This window comes from Giraffa tippelskirchi, chromosome 13 (genome assembly GCF_054371585.1).
Source record: "Giraffa tippelskirchi isolate mGirTip1 chromosome 13, T2T-mGirTip1v1.2.pri, whole genome shotgun sequence".
NCBI classification, from domain to species: Eukaryota; Metazoa; Chordata; class Mammalia; order Artiodactyla; family Giraffidae; genus Giraffa; species Giraffa tippelskirchi.
Window position 1 is genome coordinate 24,199,528 of NC_137287.1, and position 27,649 is coordinate 24,227,176.

Consider the following 27,649-nt stretch of genomic DNA (forward strand, 5'->3'; position numbering starts at 1 on the left):
TGTCACCTTGGCTGGAGGGAGCTGATTTTTGAAACCTCCACACTACCCAGATTCATAAGGTTTTCAACAGGAATAACTCTGTTGTACATGAACTTAACAAAGTAAATCAGCTCAGTGACACTTGAAGGGGACAAAAAGTTTTACTTCACTTTATGGGCAGCAGGTTGTACCCTGCTTCTGGCAGTTCAGCCCCTACACAAGGGCTTCAGTCAATGCAAACACAAACAGCAAGACACCATGCTGCTGCTGCTGCTAAGTCGCTTCAGTCGTGTCCGACTCTGTGCGACCCCATAGATGGCAGCCCACCAGGCTCCGCCGTCCCTGGGATTCTCCAGGCAAGAATACTGGAGCGGGTTGCCATTTCCTTCTCCAGTGCATGAAAGGGAAAAGTGAAAGTGAAGTCGCTCAGTCATGTCCGACTCCTAGCGACCCCATGGGTCTGCAGCCTACCAGGCTCCTCCACCCATGGGATTTTCCAGGCAAGAGTACTGGAGTGGGGTGCCATTGCCTTCTCCGGCAAGACACCATAGGTCATAAGAAATCAGACAAGCCGTGTATCATATTCAGGAGGATTCCTTAGAGCTTTGAGTCTGATGGTAGAATCCAAGAGAGTGTCTTGTCTCTGCATCGCTCTTCTGGGATGTGTCAAAACACAGGACGAAGAAAAGGCATGCCCGAGTCCCAGCCCTAGGGCCTCCCAGGCTGTGTAACCTTGGCAAGCCCTCAGTCTTCCAGGCCCTCTACTTATTCATCTATAAAATGAAAACCAGAGCTCCATCCACCAAATATGTACAGACTGTCTGCTCTGTGCCAGGCTCTGTGCTAAATGATGAATAAGACACTCAGTCCCTGCACGGAACCCCTTTGAGCTTAGAGTCTAGTAGAGGAAATCAATGCAAAACTGCTTGAAGCACAGACATATTTTAAAATGACAATAACCAACATGTATGGGAACTATGTGCCAAGACTTATTCCAAAGATCATCTCTTGCAATCCTTTAACAACTGTATGAGACAGGACTATTAATAGTTCCATCTTGCACGTGGGAATACTGAGGTTGAATGAAGTTAACTACATCAGGGTCACACAGATAAAAGCAAAAAGATTCCAAGGGCAAGTCTTGCCAACTACAAAACTCCACTGTGCTGTACTGACTTCCTTCTGAACTGACCACAGATCTGGGGACGGTGTTTAGAACGCTTTTCTTTCCCAAGAGCCATTTCTACAGTTTCATTGCAAATGAGAAATTTACCCACAAGTTCACAATGGGGCGTTTACTGAAAACCTCATCTTGTTTGGAAAGCACTGCTCCTTTTGGAACCCTCAGAAGGTGGAAAGGCAGCAAGGGACATGGGCAGCAGGTGGCCGAGATGGGACCAGTCATTCTGCCCTCTGCTGCTGGCTGGATCACTGCATTAAGTCCAGTCTGTGCTCGCTGCCGCATAGCAAGCCAAACCAATCAGTGAGCCAGTGGCAAATCAACTCAAATTAAAAAAAAAAAAAGTAAAAACAGAAATAAATAGGCACACTGCTGCATGTTCCTTGATCTTTAATCTGATTACAGTCCTGATTGTCTTCTAGTTTTGAAATGAAAGGAACCAGCATTGTACAGAGATGAGCCTGTCAAACAGTTACAGCTCAAGCTACTTCTTAACAAGGAACACTAAGAACACCAATGTGATGAGCCCCTGCTCTGCACCAGGCTCTGTATGTGGACTCATACAAGGCTCAGAACTCCACCCATCTGCCCATTCATTCACAATCATAATAATCATCCAAAGAACTCTCAGATTCACCACTGTTTATACTTGATCACTTTCTATGTGTATGTATATGTGTGCATGTGTGTTATTATTTTTTTCTGGATCATTGGAGTTTAAGTTGCATAAAACCTTTAGCATGCATGTTAAGAATAGGTTTCTGGGACTTTCCTTGTGGTCCAGTGGTTCAGTTCAGTCGCTCAGTCATGTCCAACTCTTTGTGACCCCATGGATTGCAGCATGCCAGGCTTCCCTGTCCATCACCAACTCCCGGAGCTTGTGCAAACTCAAGCCCATCAAGTCGGTGATGCCATCCAACCATCTCATCCTCTTTCATCCTCTTCTCCTCCTCCTTCAATCTTTCCCAGCATCAAGGTCTTTTCCAATGAGTCAGTTCTTCGCATCAGGTGGCCAAAATGTTGGTGTTTCAGTTTCAGCATCAGTCCTTCCAATGAATATGCAGGACTGATTTCCTTTAGGATGGACTGGTTGGATCTCCTTGTAGTCCAAGGGACTCTCACGAGTCTTCTCCAACACCACAGTTCAAAAGCATCAATTCTTCAGAGCTCAGCTTTCTTTATAGTCCAACTCTCATATCCATACATAACCGGAAAAACCACAGCTTTGACTAGATGGACCTTCGTTGGCAAAGTAATGTCTTCGCTTTTTAATATGCTGTCTAGGTTGGTCACAGCTTTTCTTCCAAGGAGCAAGCGTCATTTAATTTCATGGCTGCAGTCACCATCTGCAGTGATTTTGGAGCCCCCCAAAATAAAGTCTCTCACTGTTTCCATTGTTTCCCCATCTACTTGCCATGAAATAGCATGGCAAATAGATGGTCCAGTGGTTAAGTGATTAAGACATGGTTCCATGGTTAAGACTTCACTTTCCAACGTAGTGGGTATGGATTTGATCCCTGGTTGAGCAGCTAAGATCCCACATCCCTCACAGCAAAAAAAAAAAAAATCAAAATATAAAACAGAAGCAATATTGTAGCAAATTCAATAAAGACTCAAAAAAAATGATCCACATCCGAAAAAAGAGGAAAAAACACCCAACGAGAATAGGAGGTTTCTGATATTGGCCAAGAACACTGATCAACATCAGGAAACTTAATAATACTATGTACCATTATCTAATATAAAGCCCATACTCAAAGTTTGCTGTTTCAGTCATGTCATTTATAGAATTTTCCCTCATCCAAGATCCAACCTAAGATCATGCACAGCATTCAGCTGTCATATCTCTTTGGGATCCTTTAATTTTTGTTTTTCTTAACATCGGCATTTTTGAAGAGTCCAAATCAGTTATTTTGGAGCACGTCCTCAGTCTGGGTTGATCTGACATTCCCTCGCAATTAGACAGGTTCAAGTTATGCATTTTGACAGGAGTTGTGTATAAGAATGTGTGATGGATGTCTTCCTCAGTACATCACATCAGGAGGCACATGATGTCAGTTTGTCCCAATATTGGTAACATTAATCTTCATCGCTTGGTTAAGGTGGGTCTGCCAGGCTTCTCTAGTGCAAAGTTATTATTTTCTTAGATATTTTAAAAAACGTTTTATTTTGAATTGAGGCATAGCCAATTAACAATGTTGTGATACTTTCAGGTAAATAGCAAAGGGACTCAGCCATATATATATATACATGTATCCATTCTCCCCCAGACTCCCCTCCTATCTAGGCTGCCGCATAACGTTGAGCAGAGTAGCATGTGCTGTACAGTAGGTCTTTGTTGGTTATCCATTTTAAATACAGCAGCGTGTACACGTCTATCCTAAATTCCCTAACTATTCCTTCCCCCCATCCTTCCACTTGGCAACCAAAAGTTTGTTCTTGAAGTCTGTGAGTTTCTTTCTGCTTTATAAGTTCATTTGTATCATTTGCTTTCAGATTCTACATACAAGGGATGTCATATGATATTTCTCTTTCTCTGACTTACTTCACTTAGTATGGCAACCTTTAGGTCCATCCATGTTGCTGCAAATGCATTATTTCATTCTTTTTAATGGCTGAGTAATATTCCATTGTATATATGCACCACACCTTCTTTATCCCTTCCTCTGTCAGTGGGCATTTAGGCTGCTTCCATGGCTTGACTATTGTAAACAGTGCTGCAGTGAACACTGGGGTGCACGTATCCTTTCAGATCATGTTTTTCTTCAGATATATGCCCAGGAGTGGGATTTCAGGGACATATGGCAGCTCTGTTTTTTTTTAAGGAACCTCCATACTGTTTTCCATAAAGGCTGTACCAGTTTGCATTCTCAACAACAGTGTAGGAGGTTCCATTCTCTTGTGGAGAGATATTTTAAGACTATGACTATCATGTCCCTCAACAAACTTTCACTCAGTGGTTTAGCATCCACTGATGATTCTTGCTTTAGTCAATTTATTCATTAATATGGTTACAAAATGGTGACTTTTAAATTCCATGATACCTTCTAAATGTGTTAGTTGTCATTCAAAAGTGGGAGAAAGCCTCCTCTTCTCCCACATTTATTTATTTGGTTATTTTGTATCCCTATGGACATTTGGATATTTATTTTAGTCAATGAGTTCATTACTGTCAGTTAATTTTGATGCTTAAATTAAAAACTCAAGAGACTAGAAAATACCAGAGGGTATTACATATAATTAAAAGGCGCTTACTCCTTGGAAGGAAAGTTATGACCAACCTAGATAGCATATTAAAAAGCAGAGACATTACTTTGCCAACAAAGGTCCGTCTAGTTAAGGCTATGGTTTTTCCAGTGGTCATGTATGGATGTGAGAGTTGGACTGTGAAGAAAGCTGAGCGCCAAAGAATTGATGCTTTTGAACTGTGGTGTTGGAGAAGACTCTTGAGAGTCCCTTGGACTGCAAGGAGATCCAACCAGTCCATCCTAAAGGAGATCAGTCCTGGGTGTTCATCGGAAGGACTGATGTTGAAGCTGAAACTCCAATACTTTGGCCACCTCATGTGAAGAGTTTACTCATTGGAAAAGACCCTGATGCTGGGAAGGATTGGGGGCAGGAAGAGAAGGGGATGACAGAGGATGAGATGGCTGGATGGCATCACCGACTCGATGGACATGGGTTTGGGTAAACTCCGGGAGTTGGTGATGGACAGGGAGGCCTGGCGTGCTGTGATTCATGGGGTCGCAAAGAGTCAGCCACAACTGAGCTACTGAACTGAACCGAAATTACATATAATAGGTATGTATGTGGAAGTCACTCAGTCGTGTTGAACTTTTTGGAACCTCATGGGCTATACAGTCCATGGAATTCTCCAGGCCGGAATACTAGAATGGGTAGCCATTCCCTTCTCCAGGGGATCTTTTCAACCCAGGGATTGAACCCAGGCCTCCCACATTGCAGGCAGATTCTTTACCAGCTGAGCCACCTGGGAAGCTCAAGAATACTGGAGTAGGTAGTCTATCCATCTCCAGGGGATCTTCCTGACCAAGAGTTGAACTGAGGTCTCCTGCATTGCAGGCAGACTCTTTACCAACTGAGCTACCAGGTAAGCCCATATAATAAGGTCAATTTTCATAAAACTTTTGTTTTAGCTATGTATATATGAAACCATCAATATATTCATATGTCATAGATTGTGACATAAAACTATTTCTTTCCGGTTCACAATCCAAAAATGTTGAGACTTGCTGGCCTAAAGGAGAATGCTGTATTTTTCTATCCTCCCTTAGACAGACATGGGTGCTTCCCCCATCCAAGCCTAAGGCAGGGGAGGGAAGATCCAAGAGAACAACTCAGAAAGATTAGGGGCCCCTCATTATCTGATTGGTCATCTCCTTTAAGGGTAGATTTACACACACTTCAATCTACTGTGCCTGTGAGAGCAAGTTCAGTGTGAACTGGGGAGACATGCGAGGTGGAGAAAAGGGGGCAGTATAGAAATCTGTGTGTCCACTACTGGTTTCCTCTGTGTCAAGTGAACACTGTTCCATTGGGTTCAAGAGGGCTGGCCACTGGATAAGGAGATCCCAGGAGCAAAAGGCTGGGAGAGCGCTGGCAGAAGTGGGGTCTGAGTAGAAGCAGAAGAGGGAGAATCAGAACCATATTCCCCAAGGATCCTGCCACATGAGCTCTGAGGAAGCGCTCATATGAAACGTAGGAGTCAGAGAGCCAGCATGGGGATGCCTGCCCACAGGACACGGATGGCCACACGGTCTCAGCCAGAGAAGCAACAGCAGCCAAGAGAGGACCACACAGGGAGTGAGGGGACGAGGCCCCCTGGATCTCCCTCCCACTCCCAACCCCACTGAGTCAGAGCATTAAATCGGATCTGAGATGTCTAAGTAGGCTGGACTTCATGAAATCAGAACATACTTCAAAGACATGAAATCCATGTTATGAAGGAACTGGAAAGAAAGATTTGAGAGAACAGGATTGAAGACAGTTTCTGGGCAAGAAAAGAAAACTTTTTCTAGATTCCACCGTGTTGAGATTGCTCCATATTGTTCCTGGTCCCCTCAGGTAAGGCAAGTGGGGGTGGCCCCTCTGAGGCATTAATGCCCCTAGGCCGAAGGGTCAGGAGCAGCGGCCACAGAGGGGCCTGGAGAGGACGATTTGGCAGAAAAGGGATTGAAAGTGCAGTCCCTGAGGGGAGGAAGGTGTTGGCGTACAGCAGAACAAGAGAGACTGGAGGGACTGCAGTCTAGTGAGAAGGGACAAGGAACGGGAAGGATAGGGAGGTCAGAGCATGGACGGTGAGAGAACAGTGGCCTGTAGCCTGCTGAGGGAGGTATGATCATTTTTCCCCGTTGGTTTTCATCATTTAAAAAAATTCCAAAAGTGCAAGATTTTCCCCAGTCCTGATTCCTAAAGGAACCTACCACTAATGTATTCTCCAGGCTTTTTAGACATCTCTCTGTTTCTAAGCATATATTTTAGTTAGTGAGAGTTAGTCAGTCACTCGTGTCCGACTCTGCGACCCCATGGACTGTAGCCCACCAGGCTCCTCTGTCCATAGGATTTTCCAGGCAAAAAAACTGGAGTGAGTAGCCCTTCCCTTCTCCAGCAGATCTTCCCAACCCAGGGATGGAACCCTGGTCTCCTGCTTTGCAAGGGGATTCTTAACATTGATGAAAATTTACTGTCCTGCAGGTTTTTTCCACTTGATAATCCATCATGAATCTCATTCCATGTTGTTGGTTAAATAAATGATGCTAAATCAATACCACACAACAATTAAACATCACAATACCACTCTCTAGTCCTGACCAGAATGACATTCTGAGTATGTTCAGTGACAGGGTAGATGACATAATAGAATGAACAGATATATGGGTAGTAGAATGTAAAAACCCATATTTAATAATATACAAATGGATATTTATTTGCATCATTTTGTACTGGAAAAAGTATACCAGGAGGTGCACCAAAATTTTAACAGTGGTGACATTTCTGACTTTTCTCTTTTTTTGGTTATTTTTTTTTAATTTTTCTACCACGAATGTGTAGTAACAAAGTTTAAAAATAAACAAAAAGAAGGGAAGCAAATAGGACAAAATCGTGACAGGTACAAGACAGGTGAAGGGCGCTTGCTCTGTTATTCTTGGTGCTTCACTCTGCACATGTGCTTCATTTCTCAGAAAAGGGGAGAGGGTGGCATAGAACAGCACTTAAGTTCAGACACACAAGCAACAGCTTAGAAGAATAACTACCCATCACACTGATGGGCACTGTGTTTCCAAAATGATGGGTTATTCTTTTTGTTTGTAGCTAAAAAAGAGAGAGCTGCAAACACGGGATGACACTGACGTGTCCCTGAGTGAGGGCAACGGCTGGGTCAGTTACATCGCGCACCACGGTCATCCCGGAGCCGACTCTTAACAAGCCGCCACCTGCCTTACCCCAGTGGAGTCCCGTGCAGAACAAGGACCCTAGGAAACCGCACAGGGCTTCCTTCTTGAGCCTGGAGTAAGACTCAGGCTTTTCCTGAACAAACCAAGGGTTGTGCATCAAACAACTGACCTTTGTGTTCTTGTTTGGCCCAGAAGATTTTGACTCGCTGGCGAATGTGCTTGTCCTCCCGCAGCTTCTTCTGCCACTGACGCAATTCTTGAATCTCAGGATCGCAGCGAACCTGGAAAATTCCCGCAAAGCTTTAGTTCCCTTTCTACATACTTCTACACATTAACTTGCTAACCCTGCAAGGAAAATCCTTTACAAATCACCTGGATTACTTTTGATTCCAAATGAATCATTGTTCTAAATGAATTAACTATACTCCTAAAGCTTTTGTAATATTCAAGAGTAAATGAGGCTGGATGAAGGTTTGCTATACTAATGGCAGGCTGAGAACTTTCTAGATCTGTGCTGTTCAACAGAAATATAATGAAACTACATGTGTAACTATAAATTTCCTTGCAGTCTCTTCTTATTGTTAAAAAATATTTCTTTATTTATTGAAGTATAATTGATACACAATATGTTAGTTCCAGGTGATTTGACATTTAAATACATTATGAAATGATCACCATGATAAGTCTAGTAAACATCTGTCACATACAAAATTGTTATAGTATTATTGGCTATATGCCTTAGGCTGTAAGTTACACCCCCATGACATTTATTTTATAACTGGAAGTTTTGTGCCTCTCAATCACCTTCACCTATTTGCACATCCTCCTACTCACCTCCCCTCTGGCAGCCACCAGTTTGCTCTCCCTATCTGTGAGTCTGTTTTATTTGTTCATTTGTTTTTTTAGATTTCACATGTAAGTGAAATTTTACAGTATTTGTCTTTTTTGGACTTATTTCACTTAGCCTAATAGCCTCTAGAACTATCCATGTTGTCACAAATAGCAAGATTTTATTCTTTTTATGACTCAGTAATATTCTGTTGTATTGACATACCTTGGAGGTATTTCTGATTCAGTTCTAAACTACCACAATACAGGAAATATTGAAATAAAATGAACAGCACAATTTTTTTGGCTTCCTAGAGCATATAAACATCTATTTCTGCTTTATTGACTATGCCAAAGCTTTTGACTGTTTGGATCACAATAAACTGGGAAATTCTGAAAGAGATGGGAATACCAGACCACCTGACCAACCTCTTGAGAAATCTGTATGCAGGTCAGGAAGCAATAGTTAGAACTGGACATGGAACAAGACTGATTACAAATAGGAAAAGGAGTACGTCAAGGCTGTATATTATCACCCTGCTTATTTAACTTCTATGCAGAGTACATCATGAGAAACGCTGGGATGGATGAAGCACAAGCTGGAATCAAGATTGCCGGGAGAAATATCAATAACCTCAGATATGCAGATGACACCACCCTTATGGCAAAAAGCGAAGAACTAAAGAGCCTCTTGATAAAAGTGAAAGAAGAGAGTGAAAAAGTTGGCTTAAAGCTCAACATTCAGAAAACGAAGATCATGGCATCCGGTCCTATCACTTCGTGGCAAATAGATGGAGAAACAGTGGAAATAGTGGCAGACTTTATTTTTTTGGGCTCCAAAATCACTGCAGATGGTGATTGCAGCCATGAAATTAAAAAACGCTTGCTCCTTGGAAGAAAAGTTATGACCAACCTAGACAGCATATTAAAAAGCAGAGACATTATTTTGCCAACAAAGGTTCATCTAGTCAAGGCTATGGTTTTTCCAATAGTCATGTATGGATGTGAGAGTTGGACTATAAAGAAAGCTGAGCGCCGAAGAATTGATGCTTTTGAACTGTGGTATTGGAGAAGACTCTTGAAAGTCCCTTGGACTGTAAGGAGATACAACCAGTTCATCCTAAAGGAGATCAGTCCTGGGTGTTCATTGGAAAGACTGATGTTGAAGCTGAAACTCCAATACTTTGGTCACCTGATGCGAAGAGCTGACTCATTTGAAAAGATCCTGATGCTGGGAAAGATTGAAGAAAGGAGGAGAAGGGGACAACAGAGGATGAGATGGTTGGATGGCATCACCGACTCAATGGACATGAGTTTGGGTAAGCTCCAGGAGTGGTGATGGACAGGGAGGCCTGGTGTGCTGCAGTCCATGGGGTCACAAAGAATTGGACACGACTGAGGGACTGAACTGAACTGAACTGAAGTGCATATAAAAGTTATGTTTACACTATACTGTAGCCCATCAAGTGTGTAAGATTATGTCTAAAAAAATGTACATCCCTTAATTTAAAATATGAAACAAAAAACAATAATAATAATAATGTCAAAGATCACCGATCATGGATCACCATTATAAAAAATAATGAAAAAGCTGAAATGTTCCAAGAATTACCAAAATGTGACACTGAGACACAAAGTGAGCAAATGCTATTGGAGAAATGAAACTGATACACTTGCTTGATGCAGGATTGTCACAAACCTTCAGTTTGTAAAAAAAAAATCTGTGAAGTGCAATAAAGCAAGGCGTGCCTTTCCGTGTGTGTGTATATATAGATATACACATATACATATATATAGAAATAAAACACATCTTTATTCATTAAGCCAGCTTCCATAATCTTAGCGATTGTAAATAATGCTGCAGTGAACATAATTCCCCAACCAGGGATCAAACCCAGGCCCTTGGCAGTGAAAACACAAGTCCTAACCATTGGAGCACCAGGAATTCCTGTATCTTTTTGAATTAGTGTTTTTGTGTTCTTAGGGTAAATACCCAGAAGTGAAATTGCTGGATTACATGGTAGTTCTATTGCAATCTCATTTCAAAAAGTGAAAATAAACTGGCAAGATTATTTTTAAGAATACATTTTATTGGACTTCCCTCGTGGTCCAGTGGCTAAAACTCTACATTCCCAATGCAAGGGCCCTGGGTTTGATTCCTGGTCGGGGAACTAGATCCCACACAGCTCAACTAAATATCCCGCATGCTGCAATGAAGATCAAAGATTCTGAGTGCTGCAACTAAGACCTGGTGCAGCCAAATAAATAAATATATTTTGAAAAGAATACATGTTATCTAACTTGAAAGATCCAAAATAATATCAACACGTAACGGATATAAAATATTATTTATGAAATATTTTACTGTTTTCTATACTAAGTCTTCAACCTCTGATATGTATTTTACTTACAGAACATTTAAATTTGGACATTTTTAAGTGCTCAATAGCTGCATGTAGCTGGTGGCTATTGTACAGGACAGCAGAGTTCTAGACAAATCATAGTTAATGTATTAACCACAGTTCTATTTGATTGAGTGCCTACTGCATACTGGGCTTTGTACAAGACATTGGGAATAAAGAAATAATTAGTGGTAATTGTAATAATAATAATAACTATTAAACCATTAATATAACTCATATTTATTAAACATTTATGTCTCAGTCATTATTTAGGTTTTTATACATTTTAACCATCAAAAGCAAATTATCCCCATCTTACAGATAAGGAAACCAAGTTTAAGTGGCTTGTGTAGTCTTAGAGCTAGGAAATGGTGGATTCAAACATAGGCAGGCTGTTCCAGTTTCCCTTGAGAGACACAGGATTCACAGGAGCAAGATCAATAAGGCGTGGTAAGAGTAAGGATATCGGTGAGTACAAGGGGACACAGAGCGGGAAGCAAACTCAGCCTGGAGAGGTCGGGAAACCCTCCGTGGAGGAGATGGCCTCTGGGCTGAGTGTGGAAGGGTGAGCTGGAGTTGGCCATGGAGAGGAGGCGAGTGGAGCGTCACAGTGTCCTGGGGACCCGGCGTTTAAGGAAAATGAGTAAAGAAAGCCCAGGAAGGGGGCAAGTGGGAGAGCACAGGCTCCTCTAAAGGGCAGCTGCCCCCAGCTCTGCTGATCCAGGCGACGCCTCCAAGCCAGGGCCCAACCTCCTGATTTTCCCGGACACCACTGGGTCTTAGGACTTCCTACTCTGATCATTGAAACCCAGGCTTCCTACTGTGATCACTGCAATCCTTTGATTTGAACTGTTCAAAGTCACTCACACATCCGCCTTCCCAGGGCAAAAACACAGTCCTTGAAAGAGCTACACGGAGTCCCAGCTCACAGTATCAGCCACCTCACTGTCCCAGAATCACTGCCATTCCTCTTTGTTTCTCCCCCATCAGGAGAGTCTACCTCTTACTTCTCTCATAGTAACTTGACTTTGGGAGCCTGTTGCCCTTCCCTCCCACTAGGTTTTCAGTTGAGTCACCAGTAACTCCAGTACTTATAAATTATGGTAAAATGCACATAACATAAAATCTATCATTTTAACCTAAGAGTAAAATTCAGTGGCATGAGTATATTTACAATATTGTACAAACATCACCACTACTTAATTCCAGAAGATCTTCATCATCCAAAAAAGAAATCACAAATGCATTAAGCAGTCTCTTGCAGTTCTCCCCTCTCCCCAGCCCCTGGCATCCACTAATCTGCTGTAGTCTCCATGTGTGGTGCTGTGCTTAGTCACTCAGTCGTGTCCAACTCTTGTGACCCCATGGACTGCAGCCAGCCAGGCTCCTCTGTCCATGGGGATTCTCCAGGCAAGAATACTGGAGTGGGTTACCATTGCCTCCTCCAGGGGATCTTCCCAGCCCAGGGACCGAACCCAGGTCTCCCACATTGCAGGCGGATTCTTTACCAACTGAGCCACAAGGGAAGCCCAAGAATATTGGAGTGGGTAGCCTATCCCTTCTCCAGAGGATCTTCCCAACCCAGGAATCAAACCGGGGTCTCCTGCATTGCAGGCAGATTCTTTACCAGCTGAGCTACCAGGGAAGCCCGTAGTCTTCATAGTCTCATCTTAATCTGTAGATTCACAGTCTCTATGGGTTTCCTATTCTGGCTGTTTCATATGAACAAACTCATTAGTATATAGCATTTCGTGTCTGGATTCTTTCATTTGTTGTTGTTGTTCAACCACTAACTCTGTTCAACTCTTTGCAACCTCATGAACTGCAGCACGCCAGGCTCTTCTGTCCTCCACTATCTCCCCGAGTTTGCTCAAATTCATGTCCTTTGAGTTGGTGATGCCATCTAACCATCTCATCCTCTGCTTGCCCCCTTCAAAGGCTCTAGCATGGTCAATGAAGCAGAAGTAGATGTTTTTCTGGAACTCCTTTGCTTTCTCCATGATCCAATGAATGCTGGCAATTTGATCTCTGGTTCCTCTGTCTCTTTGAAACCCAGCTTTTACATCTGGAAGCTCTCGGTTCATGTACTGCTGAAGCATAGCTTGAAGGATTTTGAGCATTATCTTCCTTGCATGTGAAATGAGCGCAACTGTGCAGTAGTTTGAACATTCTTTGGCATTGCCTGTCTTTGGGATTGCAATGAAAACTGACCTTTTCCAGTCCTGGGGCTACCGCTGAGTTTTCCAAATTTTCTGGCATATTAACTGTAACACTTTAACAGCACCATCTTTTAGGACTTGAAATAGCTCAGCTGAAATTTCATCACCTCCACTAGCTTTGTTCATACTAATGTTTCCTAAGGCCCACCTGACTTCACATCCAGGATGTCTGGCTCTAGGTGAGTGACCACTGACCATACCATTGTGGTTATCTGGGTCATTAAGACCATTTTTGTATAGTTCTTCTACATATTCTTGCCACCTCTTCTTAATCTCTTCTGCTTCTGTTAGGTCCTTATCTTTCCTGTCCTTTATTATTCCCATTCATGCATGAAATGTTCCATTGATATCTCCAATTTTCTTGAAGAGATCTCTAGTCGTTCCCATTCTATTGTTTTCTTTTACTTTTTTGCATTGTTCATTTAAGAAGGCCTTCTTATCCCTCCTCGCTGTTCTCTGGAATTCTGCATTCAGTTGGATATATCTTTCCCTTTCTCCCTTGCCTTTCTTTTCTTCTTTCCTCAGCTATTTGTAAAGCCTCCTCAGACAACCACTTTGCCTTCTTGCATTTATTTTTCTTTGGGATAATTTTGGTCACTGCCTCCTGCACAATGTTATGAACCTCTTTTCATTGTTCTTCAGGGTCTCTGTCTACCAGATTTAATTCCTTGAGTTTATTTATTATCTTCACTGTATAATTATAAGAGATTTGATTTAGGCCATACCTGAATGGCCTAGTGCTTTCCTTACTTTCTTCAGTTTAAACCTGAATTTTGCAATAAGGAGGCTGTGATCTGAGCCACAGTCAGCTCCAGGTCTTGTGTTTATTGACTGTACAGAGCTTCTCTATTTTTGGCTGTAAAGAACATAATCAATCTGATTTTGGTGTAGACCATCTGGTGATGTACATGTGTAGATTCATCTCTTGTGCTGTTGGAAGAGGGTGTTTGTTATGATGAGTGTGTTCTTTTGACAAAATTTTGTTAGCCTTTGACCTGCTTCATTTTGTACTCCAAGACCAAACTTGCCTGTTATTCCTAGTATCTCTTCATTTCCTACTTTTGCATTCCAATCCCCTAAAGTGAAAAGGACACCTTTTTTTTTTTTTTGGTGTTAGTTCTAGAAGGTCTTGTCAGTCTTCATAGAACCATTAAACTTCATTTTCTTTGGCATCAGTGGTTGGGGCATAGACTTGGATTACTGTGATGTCGAATGGGTTGCCTTGGAAATGAACCAAGATCATTCGGTTGTTTTTGAGAGTGTACCAAAATACTGTATTTTGGACTCTTTTGTTGACTTTGAGGGTTACTGCATTTCTTCTAAGGGATTCTTGCCCACAGTAGTAGATATAATGGTCATATGAATTAAATTAATCCATTTTAATTCACTGATTCCTAAGACGTCAATGTTCAGTCTCACCATCTCCTGCTTGACCACATCCAATTTACCTTGATTCATGGACCTAACATTCCATGTTCCTATGCAATACTGTTATTTACAGCATCAGGTTTACTTTCACCAGCAGACACATCCACAGCTGAGCATCATTTTCACTTTGGTCCAGCCACTTCTTCCTTTCTGGAGCTGTTAGTAATTGCTCTCCACTCTTCCCCAGTAGCATACTGCACATCTTCCAACCTGGGGAGGCTCCTCTTCCAGTGTCATATCTTTTTTGCCTTTTCATTCTGTCCATGGGGTTCTCCAGGCAAGAGTACTGGAGTGGTTTTCCATTTCCTCCTCCAGGGGACCACATTTTGCCAGAACTCTTCACTACGACCCATCTGTCTTGTGTGGCCCTGCCCAGCTTGGCTCATAGCTTATTTGAGTTACATAAGCCCCTTTGCCATGACAAGGCTGTGATCCATGAAGGGGATTCTTTCACTTAGTATTTAATATTTTCAAGGTTCATCCACTTTGTAACATGTTCAGTACTTCTTTCCTGAAAAATATTCCATGGCATACTCATGCCACATTTTGTTTATCCATTCATTAGCTGATGAACATCTGAGTTGTTTCTACCTTTTGGCTATTCTTAATAGAGCTGCTACAAACATATGTTTATGAGTTTTTGCTTGAGCATCTATTTTCAATTTTTTTTAGTATATACCTAGGAGTGAAATTGCTGGGTCATATGGTAGGTTTATGATGAATTTATTTAGAAGCCATCAATTGTTTTTCACAGTGGCTACATCATTTTATATTCTCATCAGCAATGTATGAGGGTTCTAATTTCTCCACATCCTTGCCAACACTTATTTTCCATTTTTAAAATTTTTATTATCATACCTATCCTAGTGGATGTAAAATGGTATCTCACTTTGGTTTTGATTTGCTTTTCCTAATGACTATGACATTGAGCATCTTTTCATGTGTTTGTTGGCCAATGGTATGTCTTCTTCAGAGAAATATCTATTGAAGTTCTTTGCCCTTTATAAAATGGAATTGTCTTTTTATTGTCGAATTATAAATATTTTTTATATATTCTGGATATTAGACTCTTACTTGATACATGCTTGTTAATATTTTCTCCCATTTTGTAAAATGTCTTTTCACTCTCTTGATAGTGTCCTTTGATGCACAACATTTTTAATTTTGATGAAGTCCAATTTAATATTTTTCCTTTGTTGCTAGTGCGTTGGGTGTCACATCTAAGAAATCTCTGTTGAATTCAAGGCTTTAAAGGTTTACTTCTATGTTTTCTTACAAGAGTTGTATAGCTTTAGACCTTATATTTAGCTCTATGATCCATTCTGAGTTAATTTTTTACACAGTATAATATTAGGAAGTGAAAGAAAGTGAAGTCGCTCAGTTGTGTCTGACTCTTTGCAACCTCATGGACTGTAGCCTGCCAGGATCCTCCATCCATGGGATTTTCCAGGCAGGAATACTGGAGTAGGTTGCCACTTCCTTCTCCAGGGATCAAAGCTGGGTCTCTTGCACTGCAGGCAGATTCTTTGGCATCTCAGCCACCAGGGAAGCCCATAAAATTAGAGTCCAACTTAATTCTTCTCCATGTAGACATTCAGTTTTCCCAGCATCATTTGTTAAAGAGACAATTATTTCCCCCATTGAATAGTCTTGGTATCCTTGTTAGAAATCATCTGACCACAGTTGTATGGGTTCATTTCTGACCTCACAATTCTAGTCCCCTAATGCTTTTTTCTTTAAGTTAAAGTTTATTCACCTCCTAAATAAGGTACAGGGATTGTGAATAAAGCTTAGTATACACTTATTAAATCCTGACGTATTTAATGCTGCTTACAATTTAGCATATGGATTTCTTCCCAAAATGCTCATCACAGCTGGATTGAAAGAGTATTTTTTAAATGTAGCAATGTGGTTTAGTTGAGTATAGCACATTATAAGTCTCCTAGATATCCAAAGAGATTTGCATACCTCTTACAAATTGGGGGATTATGTTCTATGACATAAATATAGGGTCATTTTTATTCTCTGAAATTTGCATAACTTTACAATTTATAGGTAGATACATATATAGTACTTTGCGTATATATATAATATTTAAAATATATATTTATAGACAAATTGTATTTTTTTAAGCAAAAGTAGTTTTCATTTATAAATTCAACTGGAAATGGTCAGTCTTCTTTATTTTGGAAAAATAAAAGTTGAAGAAGTTGAAACAAAAGAACAAGTAGCAAAATCTATTCAGATCCAGATCCACCACTAAAATATGGAAGTACAGTTGACCCATGAGGAACATGGGTTTGAACTGCGTGTATCCACTTACATGGTTCAGTACTACACAATCCACAGTAGGTTGAATCCATACATGTGGAACTTCAGATACCAAGCAGCATACGTGGGACTTGAGTTTCCTCCCATTTTGGTATCTATGCAGGTTCTGGAGCAATCCTCTGTAGGTACTGAGGGATGACTATATATATATATATTTTTTTTCAGTTTCAAAGCAAGAACAACCACTTTAAAGTGGCAGGGAGCCTAGTCATGGCAAACTTGCAGTCATGAACATCCTTTAACCTTTTACCTTCCTGGATTGGTTTCCCAACAGTCCTGCTGTCTTCCAGAAGGATTCTCCCATGGATTTTTATAACTAGGAATCTTGAGAAATGTTGGGGCCGGGATGATCTCTATCCCTTCCCTTCCAGAAAGTTTCTAGTTTCTTTACACAGATCAATCCAATGCCCCCCATAGCTCTACTCACCAGGAGGAATTTGGAGAACTGCCCTGATCAAATTCAAGAAAAATAAAATTCTTCCTGTTACTTCCTCTCCCAGGGCATGTGGTATAGCATGCCTTACTTGTTTTAAGACAACTACTCAAGTAATTTTCTTTTTCCAAAATAAAGAAGAGTGACTATTTTCAGTTGAATTTATAAATGAAAACTATTCTTGCTTAAACAAATACAATTTGTCTATAAATGTATATTTAAAAATTATGTATACATATAAAGTATATATATGTATCTACCTATAAATTATAAAGTGATGCAAATTTCAGAGAATAAAAATGACCCAATATTTATGTCATAGAAATAATCCCCCAAATCTTTTAAGTTATAAGCCAACACTTTTATAGTATTTCCTAAAGTCTTATTTCATAAAGTTAGGTACCTTCAGCATCTTCGTTCTGGATAGGAAGGTTATCAGCTGTGGTCTGAGCAAGCCCAAATTCTTCCAGAAGGCCAAAAAAGAGGGTTATCCACAACTTTCCCACAAGCTTCTGTTTATCAGGATCCAAGAACACAGATATCCTCACATTTCTTCCCTGTGACAACTGATACCCTAAACGAGAATAAACTCGGAGAATCTTCTAAATCACTAAAGAAGAGTTAGTATTAATTATAATCAGCAAGTTGCTTTACTATAGTCAAATTATTTCTTTACAATTGGTTTATTCTTAAAATTTGGAAGGAGTTGTGGGTTCCTCTAGGGAGAAAGTGAAATCGGTGGGGAGAGGGACTTTCATTTTTCACTACATGTTTTTCTGGATTGAATTGTTTGGGATGTTTACAATGACCATATATTGTTTCAGGAATATATGTGTTTTAATTTTAAATAACAGGCTGCTGAGAGGGAAACAAGAGTTCTTTAACTTAAAAATCACTGATGGATTCTTGCTATGATCCCTTCAATTCTCAATCACTTAAGTACTCAACAAACAGAAACACCCATTTGCCCATCACTCAGGAAGCCTGGCAGTTGTTCTCAGGGTTCTGCTGACCAGGTTAGGATGATTTTCCTCTGTTTGGCTCGAGACCTCATCTTTTCTCTGATTTCTATCATTTTCAGTCAAGGACTGCTGTTTACCAATGCAGAACACAGCAGCCTTGTAGTTAACTTATTACCAGGAAAGCCTGGATCCCTAGAGAAGGCTTTTGTAAGCCCTGGGGAAAGTATGCACCCATTGAACTGGGCTAATCCTGGTCATTATTGTCATGATTAGGGAATCAATTTAAACGGCAGTGGTTGCACCAATCAGCAAATACCACAAAGTGCAGAGTGATGTTTAACACAGAAACAATTTCATTGCAAACAAAGGCTCCCTTTCCAGTGGCTTTCTACTTTTACTTCTTCAAATTACCGTGTGGAGTCTGTCTGCTCTTCCAGGATAGGCACACTGAGTTTTATACACATTATTGTGTAGTTGACTTTGGGGTAAGACTAGGAAGAAAACACCATTATGTGGATGTGAATTTTTTTTAAATGCCCATTAAAAGAGCAAATCCTGAGTTCTCATCACAATGAAAAAAATTTTTTCTATTTAATTTTGTATCTATATGAGATAATGTATGTTCACTAAACTTATTGTGGTCATCATTCTACAATGTATGTAAGTCAAATCATTATACTATACACCTTAAACTTATTCAATGTTTTATGTCAATGATACCTCAATAAAACTGGAAGAAAAAAAGAAAAGAAACAGAAATAAAATCCCCCCTCCCAAATGCCCATGAAGCAATCAAATTCTCTTAATTATATATTATTCCAATGAAAGCCAATATAGGGTGAAGACAGCCAATTCTGGACCAGAAACTTGAAGTTGAATCTCAGCTCTGCAAATTATAAATTGAAACATCTTTGAATACGTTGTTTAAACTCTCTGAGCCTCCATTTCCTCATTTATAAAACAGAGTAATGCAAATATTTCCCTCATTGGGTCAGTATGAAAACAAGAATGTCTGGCACATAGTAAGCTCTCAAGGTATTAGCAATTTCTTAAATCAATTAATAAGGTAATGAGAATAATCTGAATTCAACTCTGAGGTTGCATCATACAATTGCTGTTTAGGAGCCAAGAGATTGAAGAGCCAATGATTCATAAAATTGAAAGTGAGACCTTCTCCCAAGGGTTTACAACATATTGAGTACATAAAGGATTGCATAATTGCATCACTTTAGGCATTGGTCAGCTGGTAGACGGGTAGTAGGACTGTGAGGTGGTGACTGCGGGCAGAGAGAGAGAGGCTGTGTGAGACGGACACTACCCTTCATAACTATACTTCTTAATTCCTCTTAGCTCAGTTGTTTTCCTTGCTTCTTGGCAAAAACATGGCAATAACGATCCTCTCTGGATGATTCCCTGGAGATTTTCTAATTACTTTGGAGGAAGATAATGCATTACAGTTGCTGCTAAGATGCCATAGAAGTAGTACGGTGGATAACACTTCCATGGTGCTCATAAGTTCTTACTACATCTTTGCCATGACGTGACATACTAATGACTATATTGAAAGGTTTTATGCTCTAGAAAGACAGGTTTCAACATAAAGGAAACATATATTTTTGAAATCGCTTTCAATTACCTACTGAAATATTCAGAGTTCCCAACTCTCTCATGCAGGTAAGTTTTGTGGTTTCTTCTCAGGTATTTGGCAAAACAAAACAGATTTGGTTTCATTCTGGTGGTTATGAGTGTTACTTATTGTCTTTAGGAACTAGCTATAAAAACCCACAGATTTCACATATTTTCTGGTATTGTAGAAATACAGAGTCGGACATGACTGAAGTGACTTAGCAGCAGCAGCAGAAATACAGATATTCATTTGTGGTATGACAATATGCTTCTTAGGAGTTAATTGGGCTTTCAGGGAGAATTAGAAGTGTGTTTAAAGCAGCATTTTTATTTAAAAATTGTTCTCTTTCAGTTTTGTTGAAATACAATTGACCTATAGTACTGTATAAGTTTAAGGCATACAGCACAATGGTTTGACTTACGTACATCATGAACTGATTACCGTGATAAGTTCAGTGAGCATCCATCATCTCATATTAACACAAAATAAAAGAAACAGAAAAAAAGTTTTTTCCTTATGATGAGAACTCAGGATTTACTCTCTTCACTCTCATACAGAATATACAGCAGTGTTATTTATATTTATCGTGTCGTACACACCATCCCTAGTGCTTATTTAATCTTATATCTGGAGTTTGAACCTTTTGAGAGCCTTCATCCAACTCCCTCTCTCCCCACCCCCACCTCTGGTAACCACAAATCTGATCTCCTTTTCTATGAGTTGGTTTTTGAAGTATAATTGATCTACAACACTATGTTAGTTCCTGTTACATAGTGATTCAATATTTCTATACATTTCAAACTAATCATGATAAGTTTATATTATGATCTGTCATCACAGATATTACATAATTATTGATTACATACCAATAACCTCAGATATGCAGATGACACCACCCTTATGGCAGAAAGCAAAGAGGAACTAAGAAAGTGAAAGAAGACAGTGAAAAAGCTGGCTTAAAATTCAACATTCAGAAAACTAAAATCATGGCATCCAGTCCCATTACTTCATGGCAAATAGATGGGGAAACAATGGAAACAATGACAGACTTTACTTTCTTGGCTCCAAAACTACTGCAGATGGTGACTGCAGCCATGAAATTAAAAGACACTTGCTCCTTGGAAGAAAAGCTATGACCAACCTAGGCAGGCATATTGAAAAGCAGAGACATTACTACTTTACTGACAAAGGTCCATATTGTCAAAGTTATGGTTTTTCCAGTAGTCACGTACTGATGTGAGAGTTGGACCATAAAGAAAGCTGAGCACCAAAGAACTGATGCTTTTGAACTGTGGTGTTGAAGAAGACTCTTGAGAGTCCCTTGGACTGCAAGGAGATCAAACCAGTCAATCCTAGAGGAAATCAGTCCTGAATATTCATTGGAAGGACTGATGCTGAAGCTGAAACTCCAATACTTTGGCCACCTCATGCGAAGAACTGATTCATTGGAAAAGACCCTGATGCTGGGAAAGATTGAAGGTAGGAGGAGAAGGGGACAACAGAGGATGAAATGGTTGGATGGCATCACCAACTCAATGGACGTGAGTTTGAGCAAACTCCGGGAGTTGGTGATGGATAGGGAGGCCTGGCGTGCTGCAGTCCATAGGATCGCAAAGAGTTGGACACAACTGAGTGACTGAACTGAACTGAATGATTGATTACATTCCCCAGACTATACATTCATATCCCTAATTTATTTACTTTGCAACTGGAAGCTTGTACCTCCTAATCTCCTTCAGCTATTTCTCTCCTCTGGCCACCCACCTCCCCTCTGGCAACCACCTGCCTGTTCTCTGTACCTATGACTCTCTTTCCATTTTGTTTATTCATGTATTTTGTTTTCTTAGATTCCATATATAAGTGAAATTATATGGTATTTGTCTTTCCCTGACTTAATTCACTTAATATTCTCTAGGTCCATCCATGTTGTTGCACATGGAAAGATTCCATTCTTTTTCATGGCTGAGTAATATTCCACTGTATATATGTATATACACATTTTCTTCATCCATTCATCTTTAGATGGGCCCTTAGATTGCTTCCATTAAAGAATTATTTTTTAAATGGTGTGTGAGTAGCACATTAGTGAGTAGTAAATTCAATTTAATGGGTTGAATAGCATTTTTACACATCAGTCTAATCTGATCAGTTCAGTTCAGTCGCTCAGTCGTGTCCAACTCTTTGCAACCCCATGAATTGCAGCACGCCAGGCCTCTCTGTCCATCACCAACTCCCGGAGTCTACCCAAACCCATGTCCATCGAGTTGGTGATACCATCCAACCATCTCATCCTCTGTCGTCCCCTTCTCCTCCTGCCCCCAATCCTACCCAGCATTAGGGTCTTTTCCAATGAGTCAACTCTTCGCATGAGGTGGCCAAAGTATTGGAGTTTCAGCTTCAACATCAGTCCTTCCAATGAACACCCAGGATTGATCTCTTTTAGGATGGATTGACTGGATCTCCTTGCAGTCCAAGGGACTCTCAAGAGTCTTCTCCAACACCACAGCTCAAAAGCATCAATTCTTCGGCACTCAGCCTTCTTCACCGTCCAACTCTCACATCCATACATGACCACTGGAAAAACCATAGCCTTGACTAGACGGACCTTTGTTGGCAAAGTAATGTCTCTGCTTTTAAATATGCTATCTAGGTTGGCCATAACCTTCCTTCCAAGGAGTAAGTGTCTTTTAATTTCATGGTTGCAGTCACCATCAGCAGTGATTCTGGAGCCCAAAAAAATAAAGTCTGACACTTTCCACTGTTTCCCCATCTCTTTCCCATGAAGTGATGGGACCAGATGCCATGATCTTAGTTTTCTGAACGTTGAGCTTTAGGCCAACTTTTTCACTCTCCTCTTTCTAATCTGATAGAAAACTAATTTTCCTTTATCATTAAGGACACTCTTTAGAACTTTAGAACACTTTAACTCCAATCTTTCTACTCTCAACTTTCTTACGATTGTTGTCTAGAATTTCCATTTCCTCTCACTTATCCCTCATTGGGGTCTGTGTGTGTGTGTGTGAGTGTGTGTGTGTGTATGTGTATTTTATATATTACATTGTGTATAAATGTTGTATTACACATATATGCATATATAATAGTCAGTGCCTATTTAGATTTAACAGCTTTTTCATTCACCATTGTTTCTTGCATCCCATTCTCTCTCCTTCCTTATGGGTTCAATTTTCTTCTAACTGAAGAACCTCATTTAGCAGTTTTTTCAGTGAGAGATGTGTCTGAAAATGTATTTACTCTTGCTCTTGAATGATAATTTCACGGGGCATGTAATTCTAGGTTGAATGTTACTTTCCTTTAGGATTAGATGATAATACACTTCACTGTCTTCTGGCACATACTACTGCTGATTAGAAATCTCAGTGTCATTGTTTTTCCCTCGTAGGTAATTCTTCCTTCAAGATGGCTTTAAGGCTTCTTTGCTTTTGGTATTCTAGTTTCACCGCGAAACATTTTGATGTGGTTTTGTCATTTTCTATCCAGTCCAAGATTCACTTTCCTTCAACTTTGTAATATTCTCACTCAGTATCTCAACTCAGAATGTTGCCTCTTTCCATTCATTCTGTTGTCACCCTCTGAAACTTCTATTAGACTTATGTTGAACCTTTTCTCACTCTATCTCTGTCTCAATGCTTTTCCACATTTCCCACCTCTCTCTGTGCTACATTCTGTCTCCCCGATCTATCCCCCAGCTTACTAATTACTTCACCAGCTGTGTTTATCTGCTACTTAACTCATACCCAAAATACGGTTCATGGATCAGCAACATCAGCATCACCTAGGATTTATTAGAAATGTAAATTCATGGGCTCCACCTGAAACCTATGAAGTCAGAATTGAATTAGCAATTGGGGCCCAGAAATCAGTGTTTTAATAAACACTCCAGGTGATTCTGACGCTCACTGAAGTTTGAGAGGCACTGCTTTAGCTCATTCACTAAATTATTTTCATTTCTACAGGAGGTACTTAGTTCTTTTTCCAACCTGATCTATTTTTTTTCCCCTTATAGCCCTATTCTTTCAGCAAAGTTTACATTCTTTTAAAAATAATTTTGTAGCTCTCTATAATCATCTTAAACATATTATTTCATGTTTCAAATTGCCACTCGTGGGGGCGTGGATTCTGCAGTTGGTTTTATTTACTATCTCCTTCCTTGTTGGTTTATTTTTTTATATGAGTTCATAATCACTGAGGGCCGTAGTTTCAGTTCCAAGTTTGCTCAGGTCTGAGGTCATGTCTTTTATCTAGAGATCAGTAAACTTTTTTTGGTTAAAGGTCAGATAGTAAATATTTTTTGGCTTTATAGACAATATAGTCTCTGTCCTAGTGACTCAACTCTGCCATTATACACAAAAGCAGCCATAGCCAACTTGTTTTAAAAACATGGGCATGACTGTTTCAATAAAACTTTATAAAAATAGAAAATGGGCCAGATTTGGTCCATAGGCTATGGTTTGCCCATCGCTGCTCTTATCCTTGAGTGGCATGTTTTAATGTAGCCCCCTAATTACTTCTTCTGTGTAGTTCATAAATATTATTGTTTTAAGATTATTTCTTTAACTACCCAGATTGTTGCCCTGTAGGTTCTGATTCAGTCCGTGTGAGGTGGAAAAAAACATGAATATATTTAGTAAGAACCCCAGGTGATCTAATGATTCAAAAAGTTTGCGAAACCCACTCTAATGGAAGAGAACATGAAGAATGAACTTAATGTTACAAGACTGTACAACTTAGTCTCAGTTCTTACTCACATAATGCCGCGTTGATTACTGCAAGTCCTTAAACTCAGAGTCAGGAAGGACAGTTCAGACTCTCAGTGTGTGGTCAGGAGGCAGGATCTGTGTGACTCATGATTAGCAGCTGCTTTTTGCAGGATAATCCTTTCAGTGCAATTCTAGAAAGTCCTTCTCTCAGGAAGCCACACCTATATCTTTTTAAATCAAGTTCCTTTAATAATAAAGCCATATCACAGTACATACTTGGAAAAATGGAATTTCCCCCAACAGCTCGTTGATGACAGTTGAGATAAAGTTCATCCAACTTTTCTTGGTACTTGTTTACTCAAATAATCAGAGAATGAGTAAGTTGCAAAAGCATTTAAGGTATTTGATGAACCTGCCAATGATTTATAGGGTAAAATTACAGCATAGTTTGCTATGCTATGGACTACATTATTACACAAAGCTTTGATCTCTTTCCTTCCATCAACACCCAGATCTGACATTTATGCTGCCCAGATGCCTCTAACGTGCAGTCAAAGTTGAGGACCACTGCTCCCCTCCACAAGTGGCTCTCAAAGTGCCATCCCCACAGCAGCAGCAGCAGCATTTGAGGACTCGTTTGAAATGTCTCACTCAAATCTTACTGACCCATGTATTCTGGGCTTGGGGCCCAGCACGCCATGTGTTAACAAGCCTTCCAGGTAATTCTGATGCAGGCTAATGATTGAGAATTGTTGCACTGTGCCCCTAGTGAGTCCCTGCCCCTTTGAAAACTTGGCCACTCTCCTTATTAAGTGGGGAGTTTATTCCCCCCGCTCTTGAATCTGGGTGAGCCTTGTGACTTGTTTTGACCAATAGCAGGGAACTGAAGTGCTGCTCTGCCAATTCCAGAGTCTAGGTCTCAAGAAGGCCTGAAGCTCCCATTTTCTGCCCTCTTACAATGTTCCATGATGCAAGGAAGCTGGTCTGGCCGACGTAGGCCACGTGGAGGAGAACTAAAGTGCCCTAGCCAAGAGTGGCACCGACATCCCAAACACATGCATGAGACCACCCTGGACCTTCTAGGGCAGCCGGCAGACCTTCCAGGGAAGAATATCATCCTGCTAAAGGGGGTGCAGAGGAAGCTGAACCCACAGCCCAGCATGGATACCCTGCAGCTGAGGCTCCTGAACACGGTACCCATCATCAAACACACTGACTGAATGCAGTCACATGAGTGAGCCAAGGAGAAACCAGCAGAGGAACCACACGGCTGACCCACAGAATCACGAAAGATAATCAACTGCTGGATTTTAAGTCACTGGGACTAAGTTGCTGCTGTGCAATTTACCCCTAAACCTTGCCTTGAAAGGAACTCAAGTCAGCCCTTTAGAACAAAAGTCTCTAGGAAAGTGGGGAATGCGGCCGGTCCTGACTGCCCAGCAGGGTACTGGGTGCCTCAGCACAGAGCTGGCTCCTGGGCACTTCCCTGCACGGTTGTCACAACGGGCTTCGAAGGGCTTCACACTTGTTCTAAGACTCCGCTGTTGCCATCTGGAAATTCATAATAACTTTGAACAAAGGGCCCTGCAGATTATGTAACCAGTCCTGCTAAATGCAGCCTTTTCATCTATTCCTCACAAAAATCCTAGGAATTGGGTTTATCAGCTTTCATCACATATTTAGGATACGCTGTGAGCAAATAAAAGAGGGGCTTTGCAGATAGTCTGGCAAGTTGGCAAAGCATTTACGGGGCATATTAAGGAGAAACCCCTTGCTGATAAAATCCAGAGTATATTTAAACAACTACAGGGCCAGGCAGGGGGAAGGGGAAGGGCCTGGCCTGGGAAGCTAGGCTCTGAGCAGCCCAGACTCCCTATTTATAGTGCTGTGGCCTATTTTGGCCTGCTGGGTGGCCCTGAAAATTGCCCTGAGAACTGGGCCTGGAACTGATGCTGGAAACCAGGCGCCTTCATTCTGGGATGTGGCTGGAATCACACTGGGCACAGACAAAGGCCTTTCTGATGAGCTCAAGGACATTGTGAAAAACAGGACTTTCGTTGAAAGAGAATTTTTTAAAAATTAAGGAAAGGCGTCAGGCCATGACCAGGAACATAATCTTAGGGAAGAAAATGCATGGATCTCATCAAGTCAATAAAGACCTAACAGTTCATCAGGCATTGTGCAAAGTGGCTGACATGTACCATCTCGTTTACATCCTCACATACAACCTTATGAGGGCAGCACTATTATTATCCCCATTTTACAGGAAAGGAAATTGAGGCTTGGGAAAATTAAGTAATTGACTGAAGGTCACAGGGTTGGTAAGCCAGGATTCAAACCCACATCACAGCATTCCATATGCCCAGGCTATCACCTACGGCACTGCTTCGCCAACGTTGACGTGTAAGACTCACCTGGGAGTCTTGTAAAGATACAGATTCTGATTCAGGAGGTCTGGGGTGGGGCCTAAATTCTGCGTTTCCAACCAGTTGCCATGTGAAGATGATACCACAGGTCCAAGGACCACACTTTGAGTAGCAAGGATGAGTGTTCCTGTTTCTGCTTTCAACCTCCTACAATCTGCTTTCTCTACAGCAACCTGAACTATTGGGTTAGTTTCCATTGTGCATAATAAATGAAAATGAACCCCAAAACTGAGTGGTTTAAAACAACAAGCACACACACACACGTGTGTGTGTGTGTGTGTGTATATATATATATATATACATATATTTCTGTTGATAGTCAATGGCACCAGTGCAACCTCCAGGAGGATAGGGTCTTGATCTTATTCCCTGCAACATGTCCAGCATCTAGAACAGTGTCCGCCTTCTACATAGTAGGTACTCAGTAAACAAGAGTGAACAAATATCAGTGAGTGAATTGATCTCATTGTAGAGCCTGCTTGCTTAACCTTTATGCTAGATTGCTTTCAGAGTAGTCCAAAAATTTGCCAATTATTTTTTTTTAAATTGTCTTGAATAGGAGTTCTAAGCAACATATCCGTCATGAGGAGAATGTGGCTCACCCTGAGGTGTCAGCCTTGTCTCTGTGCCACATGCCATCCCTCTTCACCTGGGCCACATCTGAAGCCATCCAGAAATGACAACCCGCCCCTGCCTGAGAACG

At 40.8% G+C, this 27,649-nt stretch overlaps 1 protein-coding gene across 5 annotated transcripts in view; it reads right to left on the bottom strand.

Moving 5' to 3' along the window:
• IQCK (IQ motif containing K) overlaps nucleotides 1-27,649 on the bottom strand; it is a 141,617-nt gene that overhangs the window by 29,344 nt on the left and 84,624 nt on the right. For 4 of the 5 annotated variants that reach the window (XR_014074057.1, XM_081560814.1, XM_081560811.1 and 1 more), the window contains one exon: nucleotides 7,742-7,853. Coding sequence is in view for 4 of the 5 variants with exons in the window: in XM_081560814.1 (XP_081416940.1) it covers nucleotides 7,742-7,853 (112 nt within the window). In the remaining variant the exon portion in view is untranslated. Of the gene's footprint in view, nucleotides 1-7,741; nucleotides 7,854-17,616; nucleotides 17,677-27,649 lie in introns of all 5 variants that reach the window. The other variant, XM_081560810.1, reaches the window with a different exon arrangement.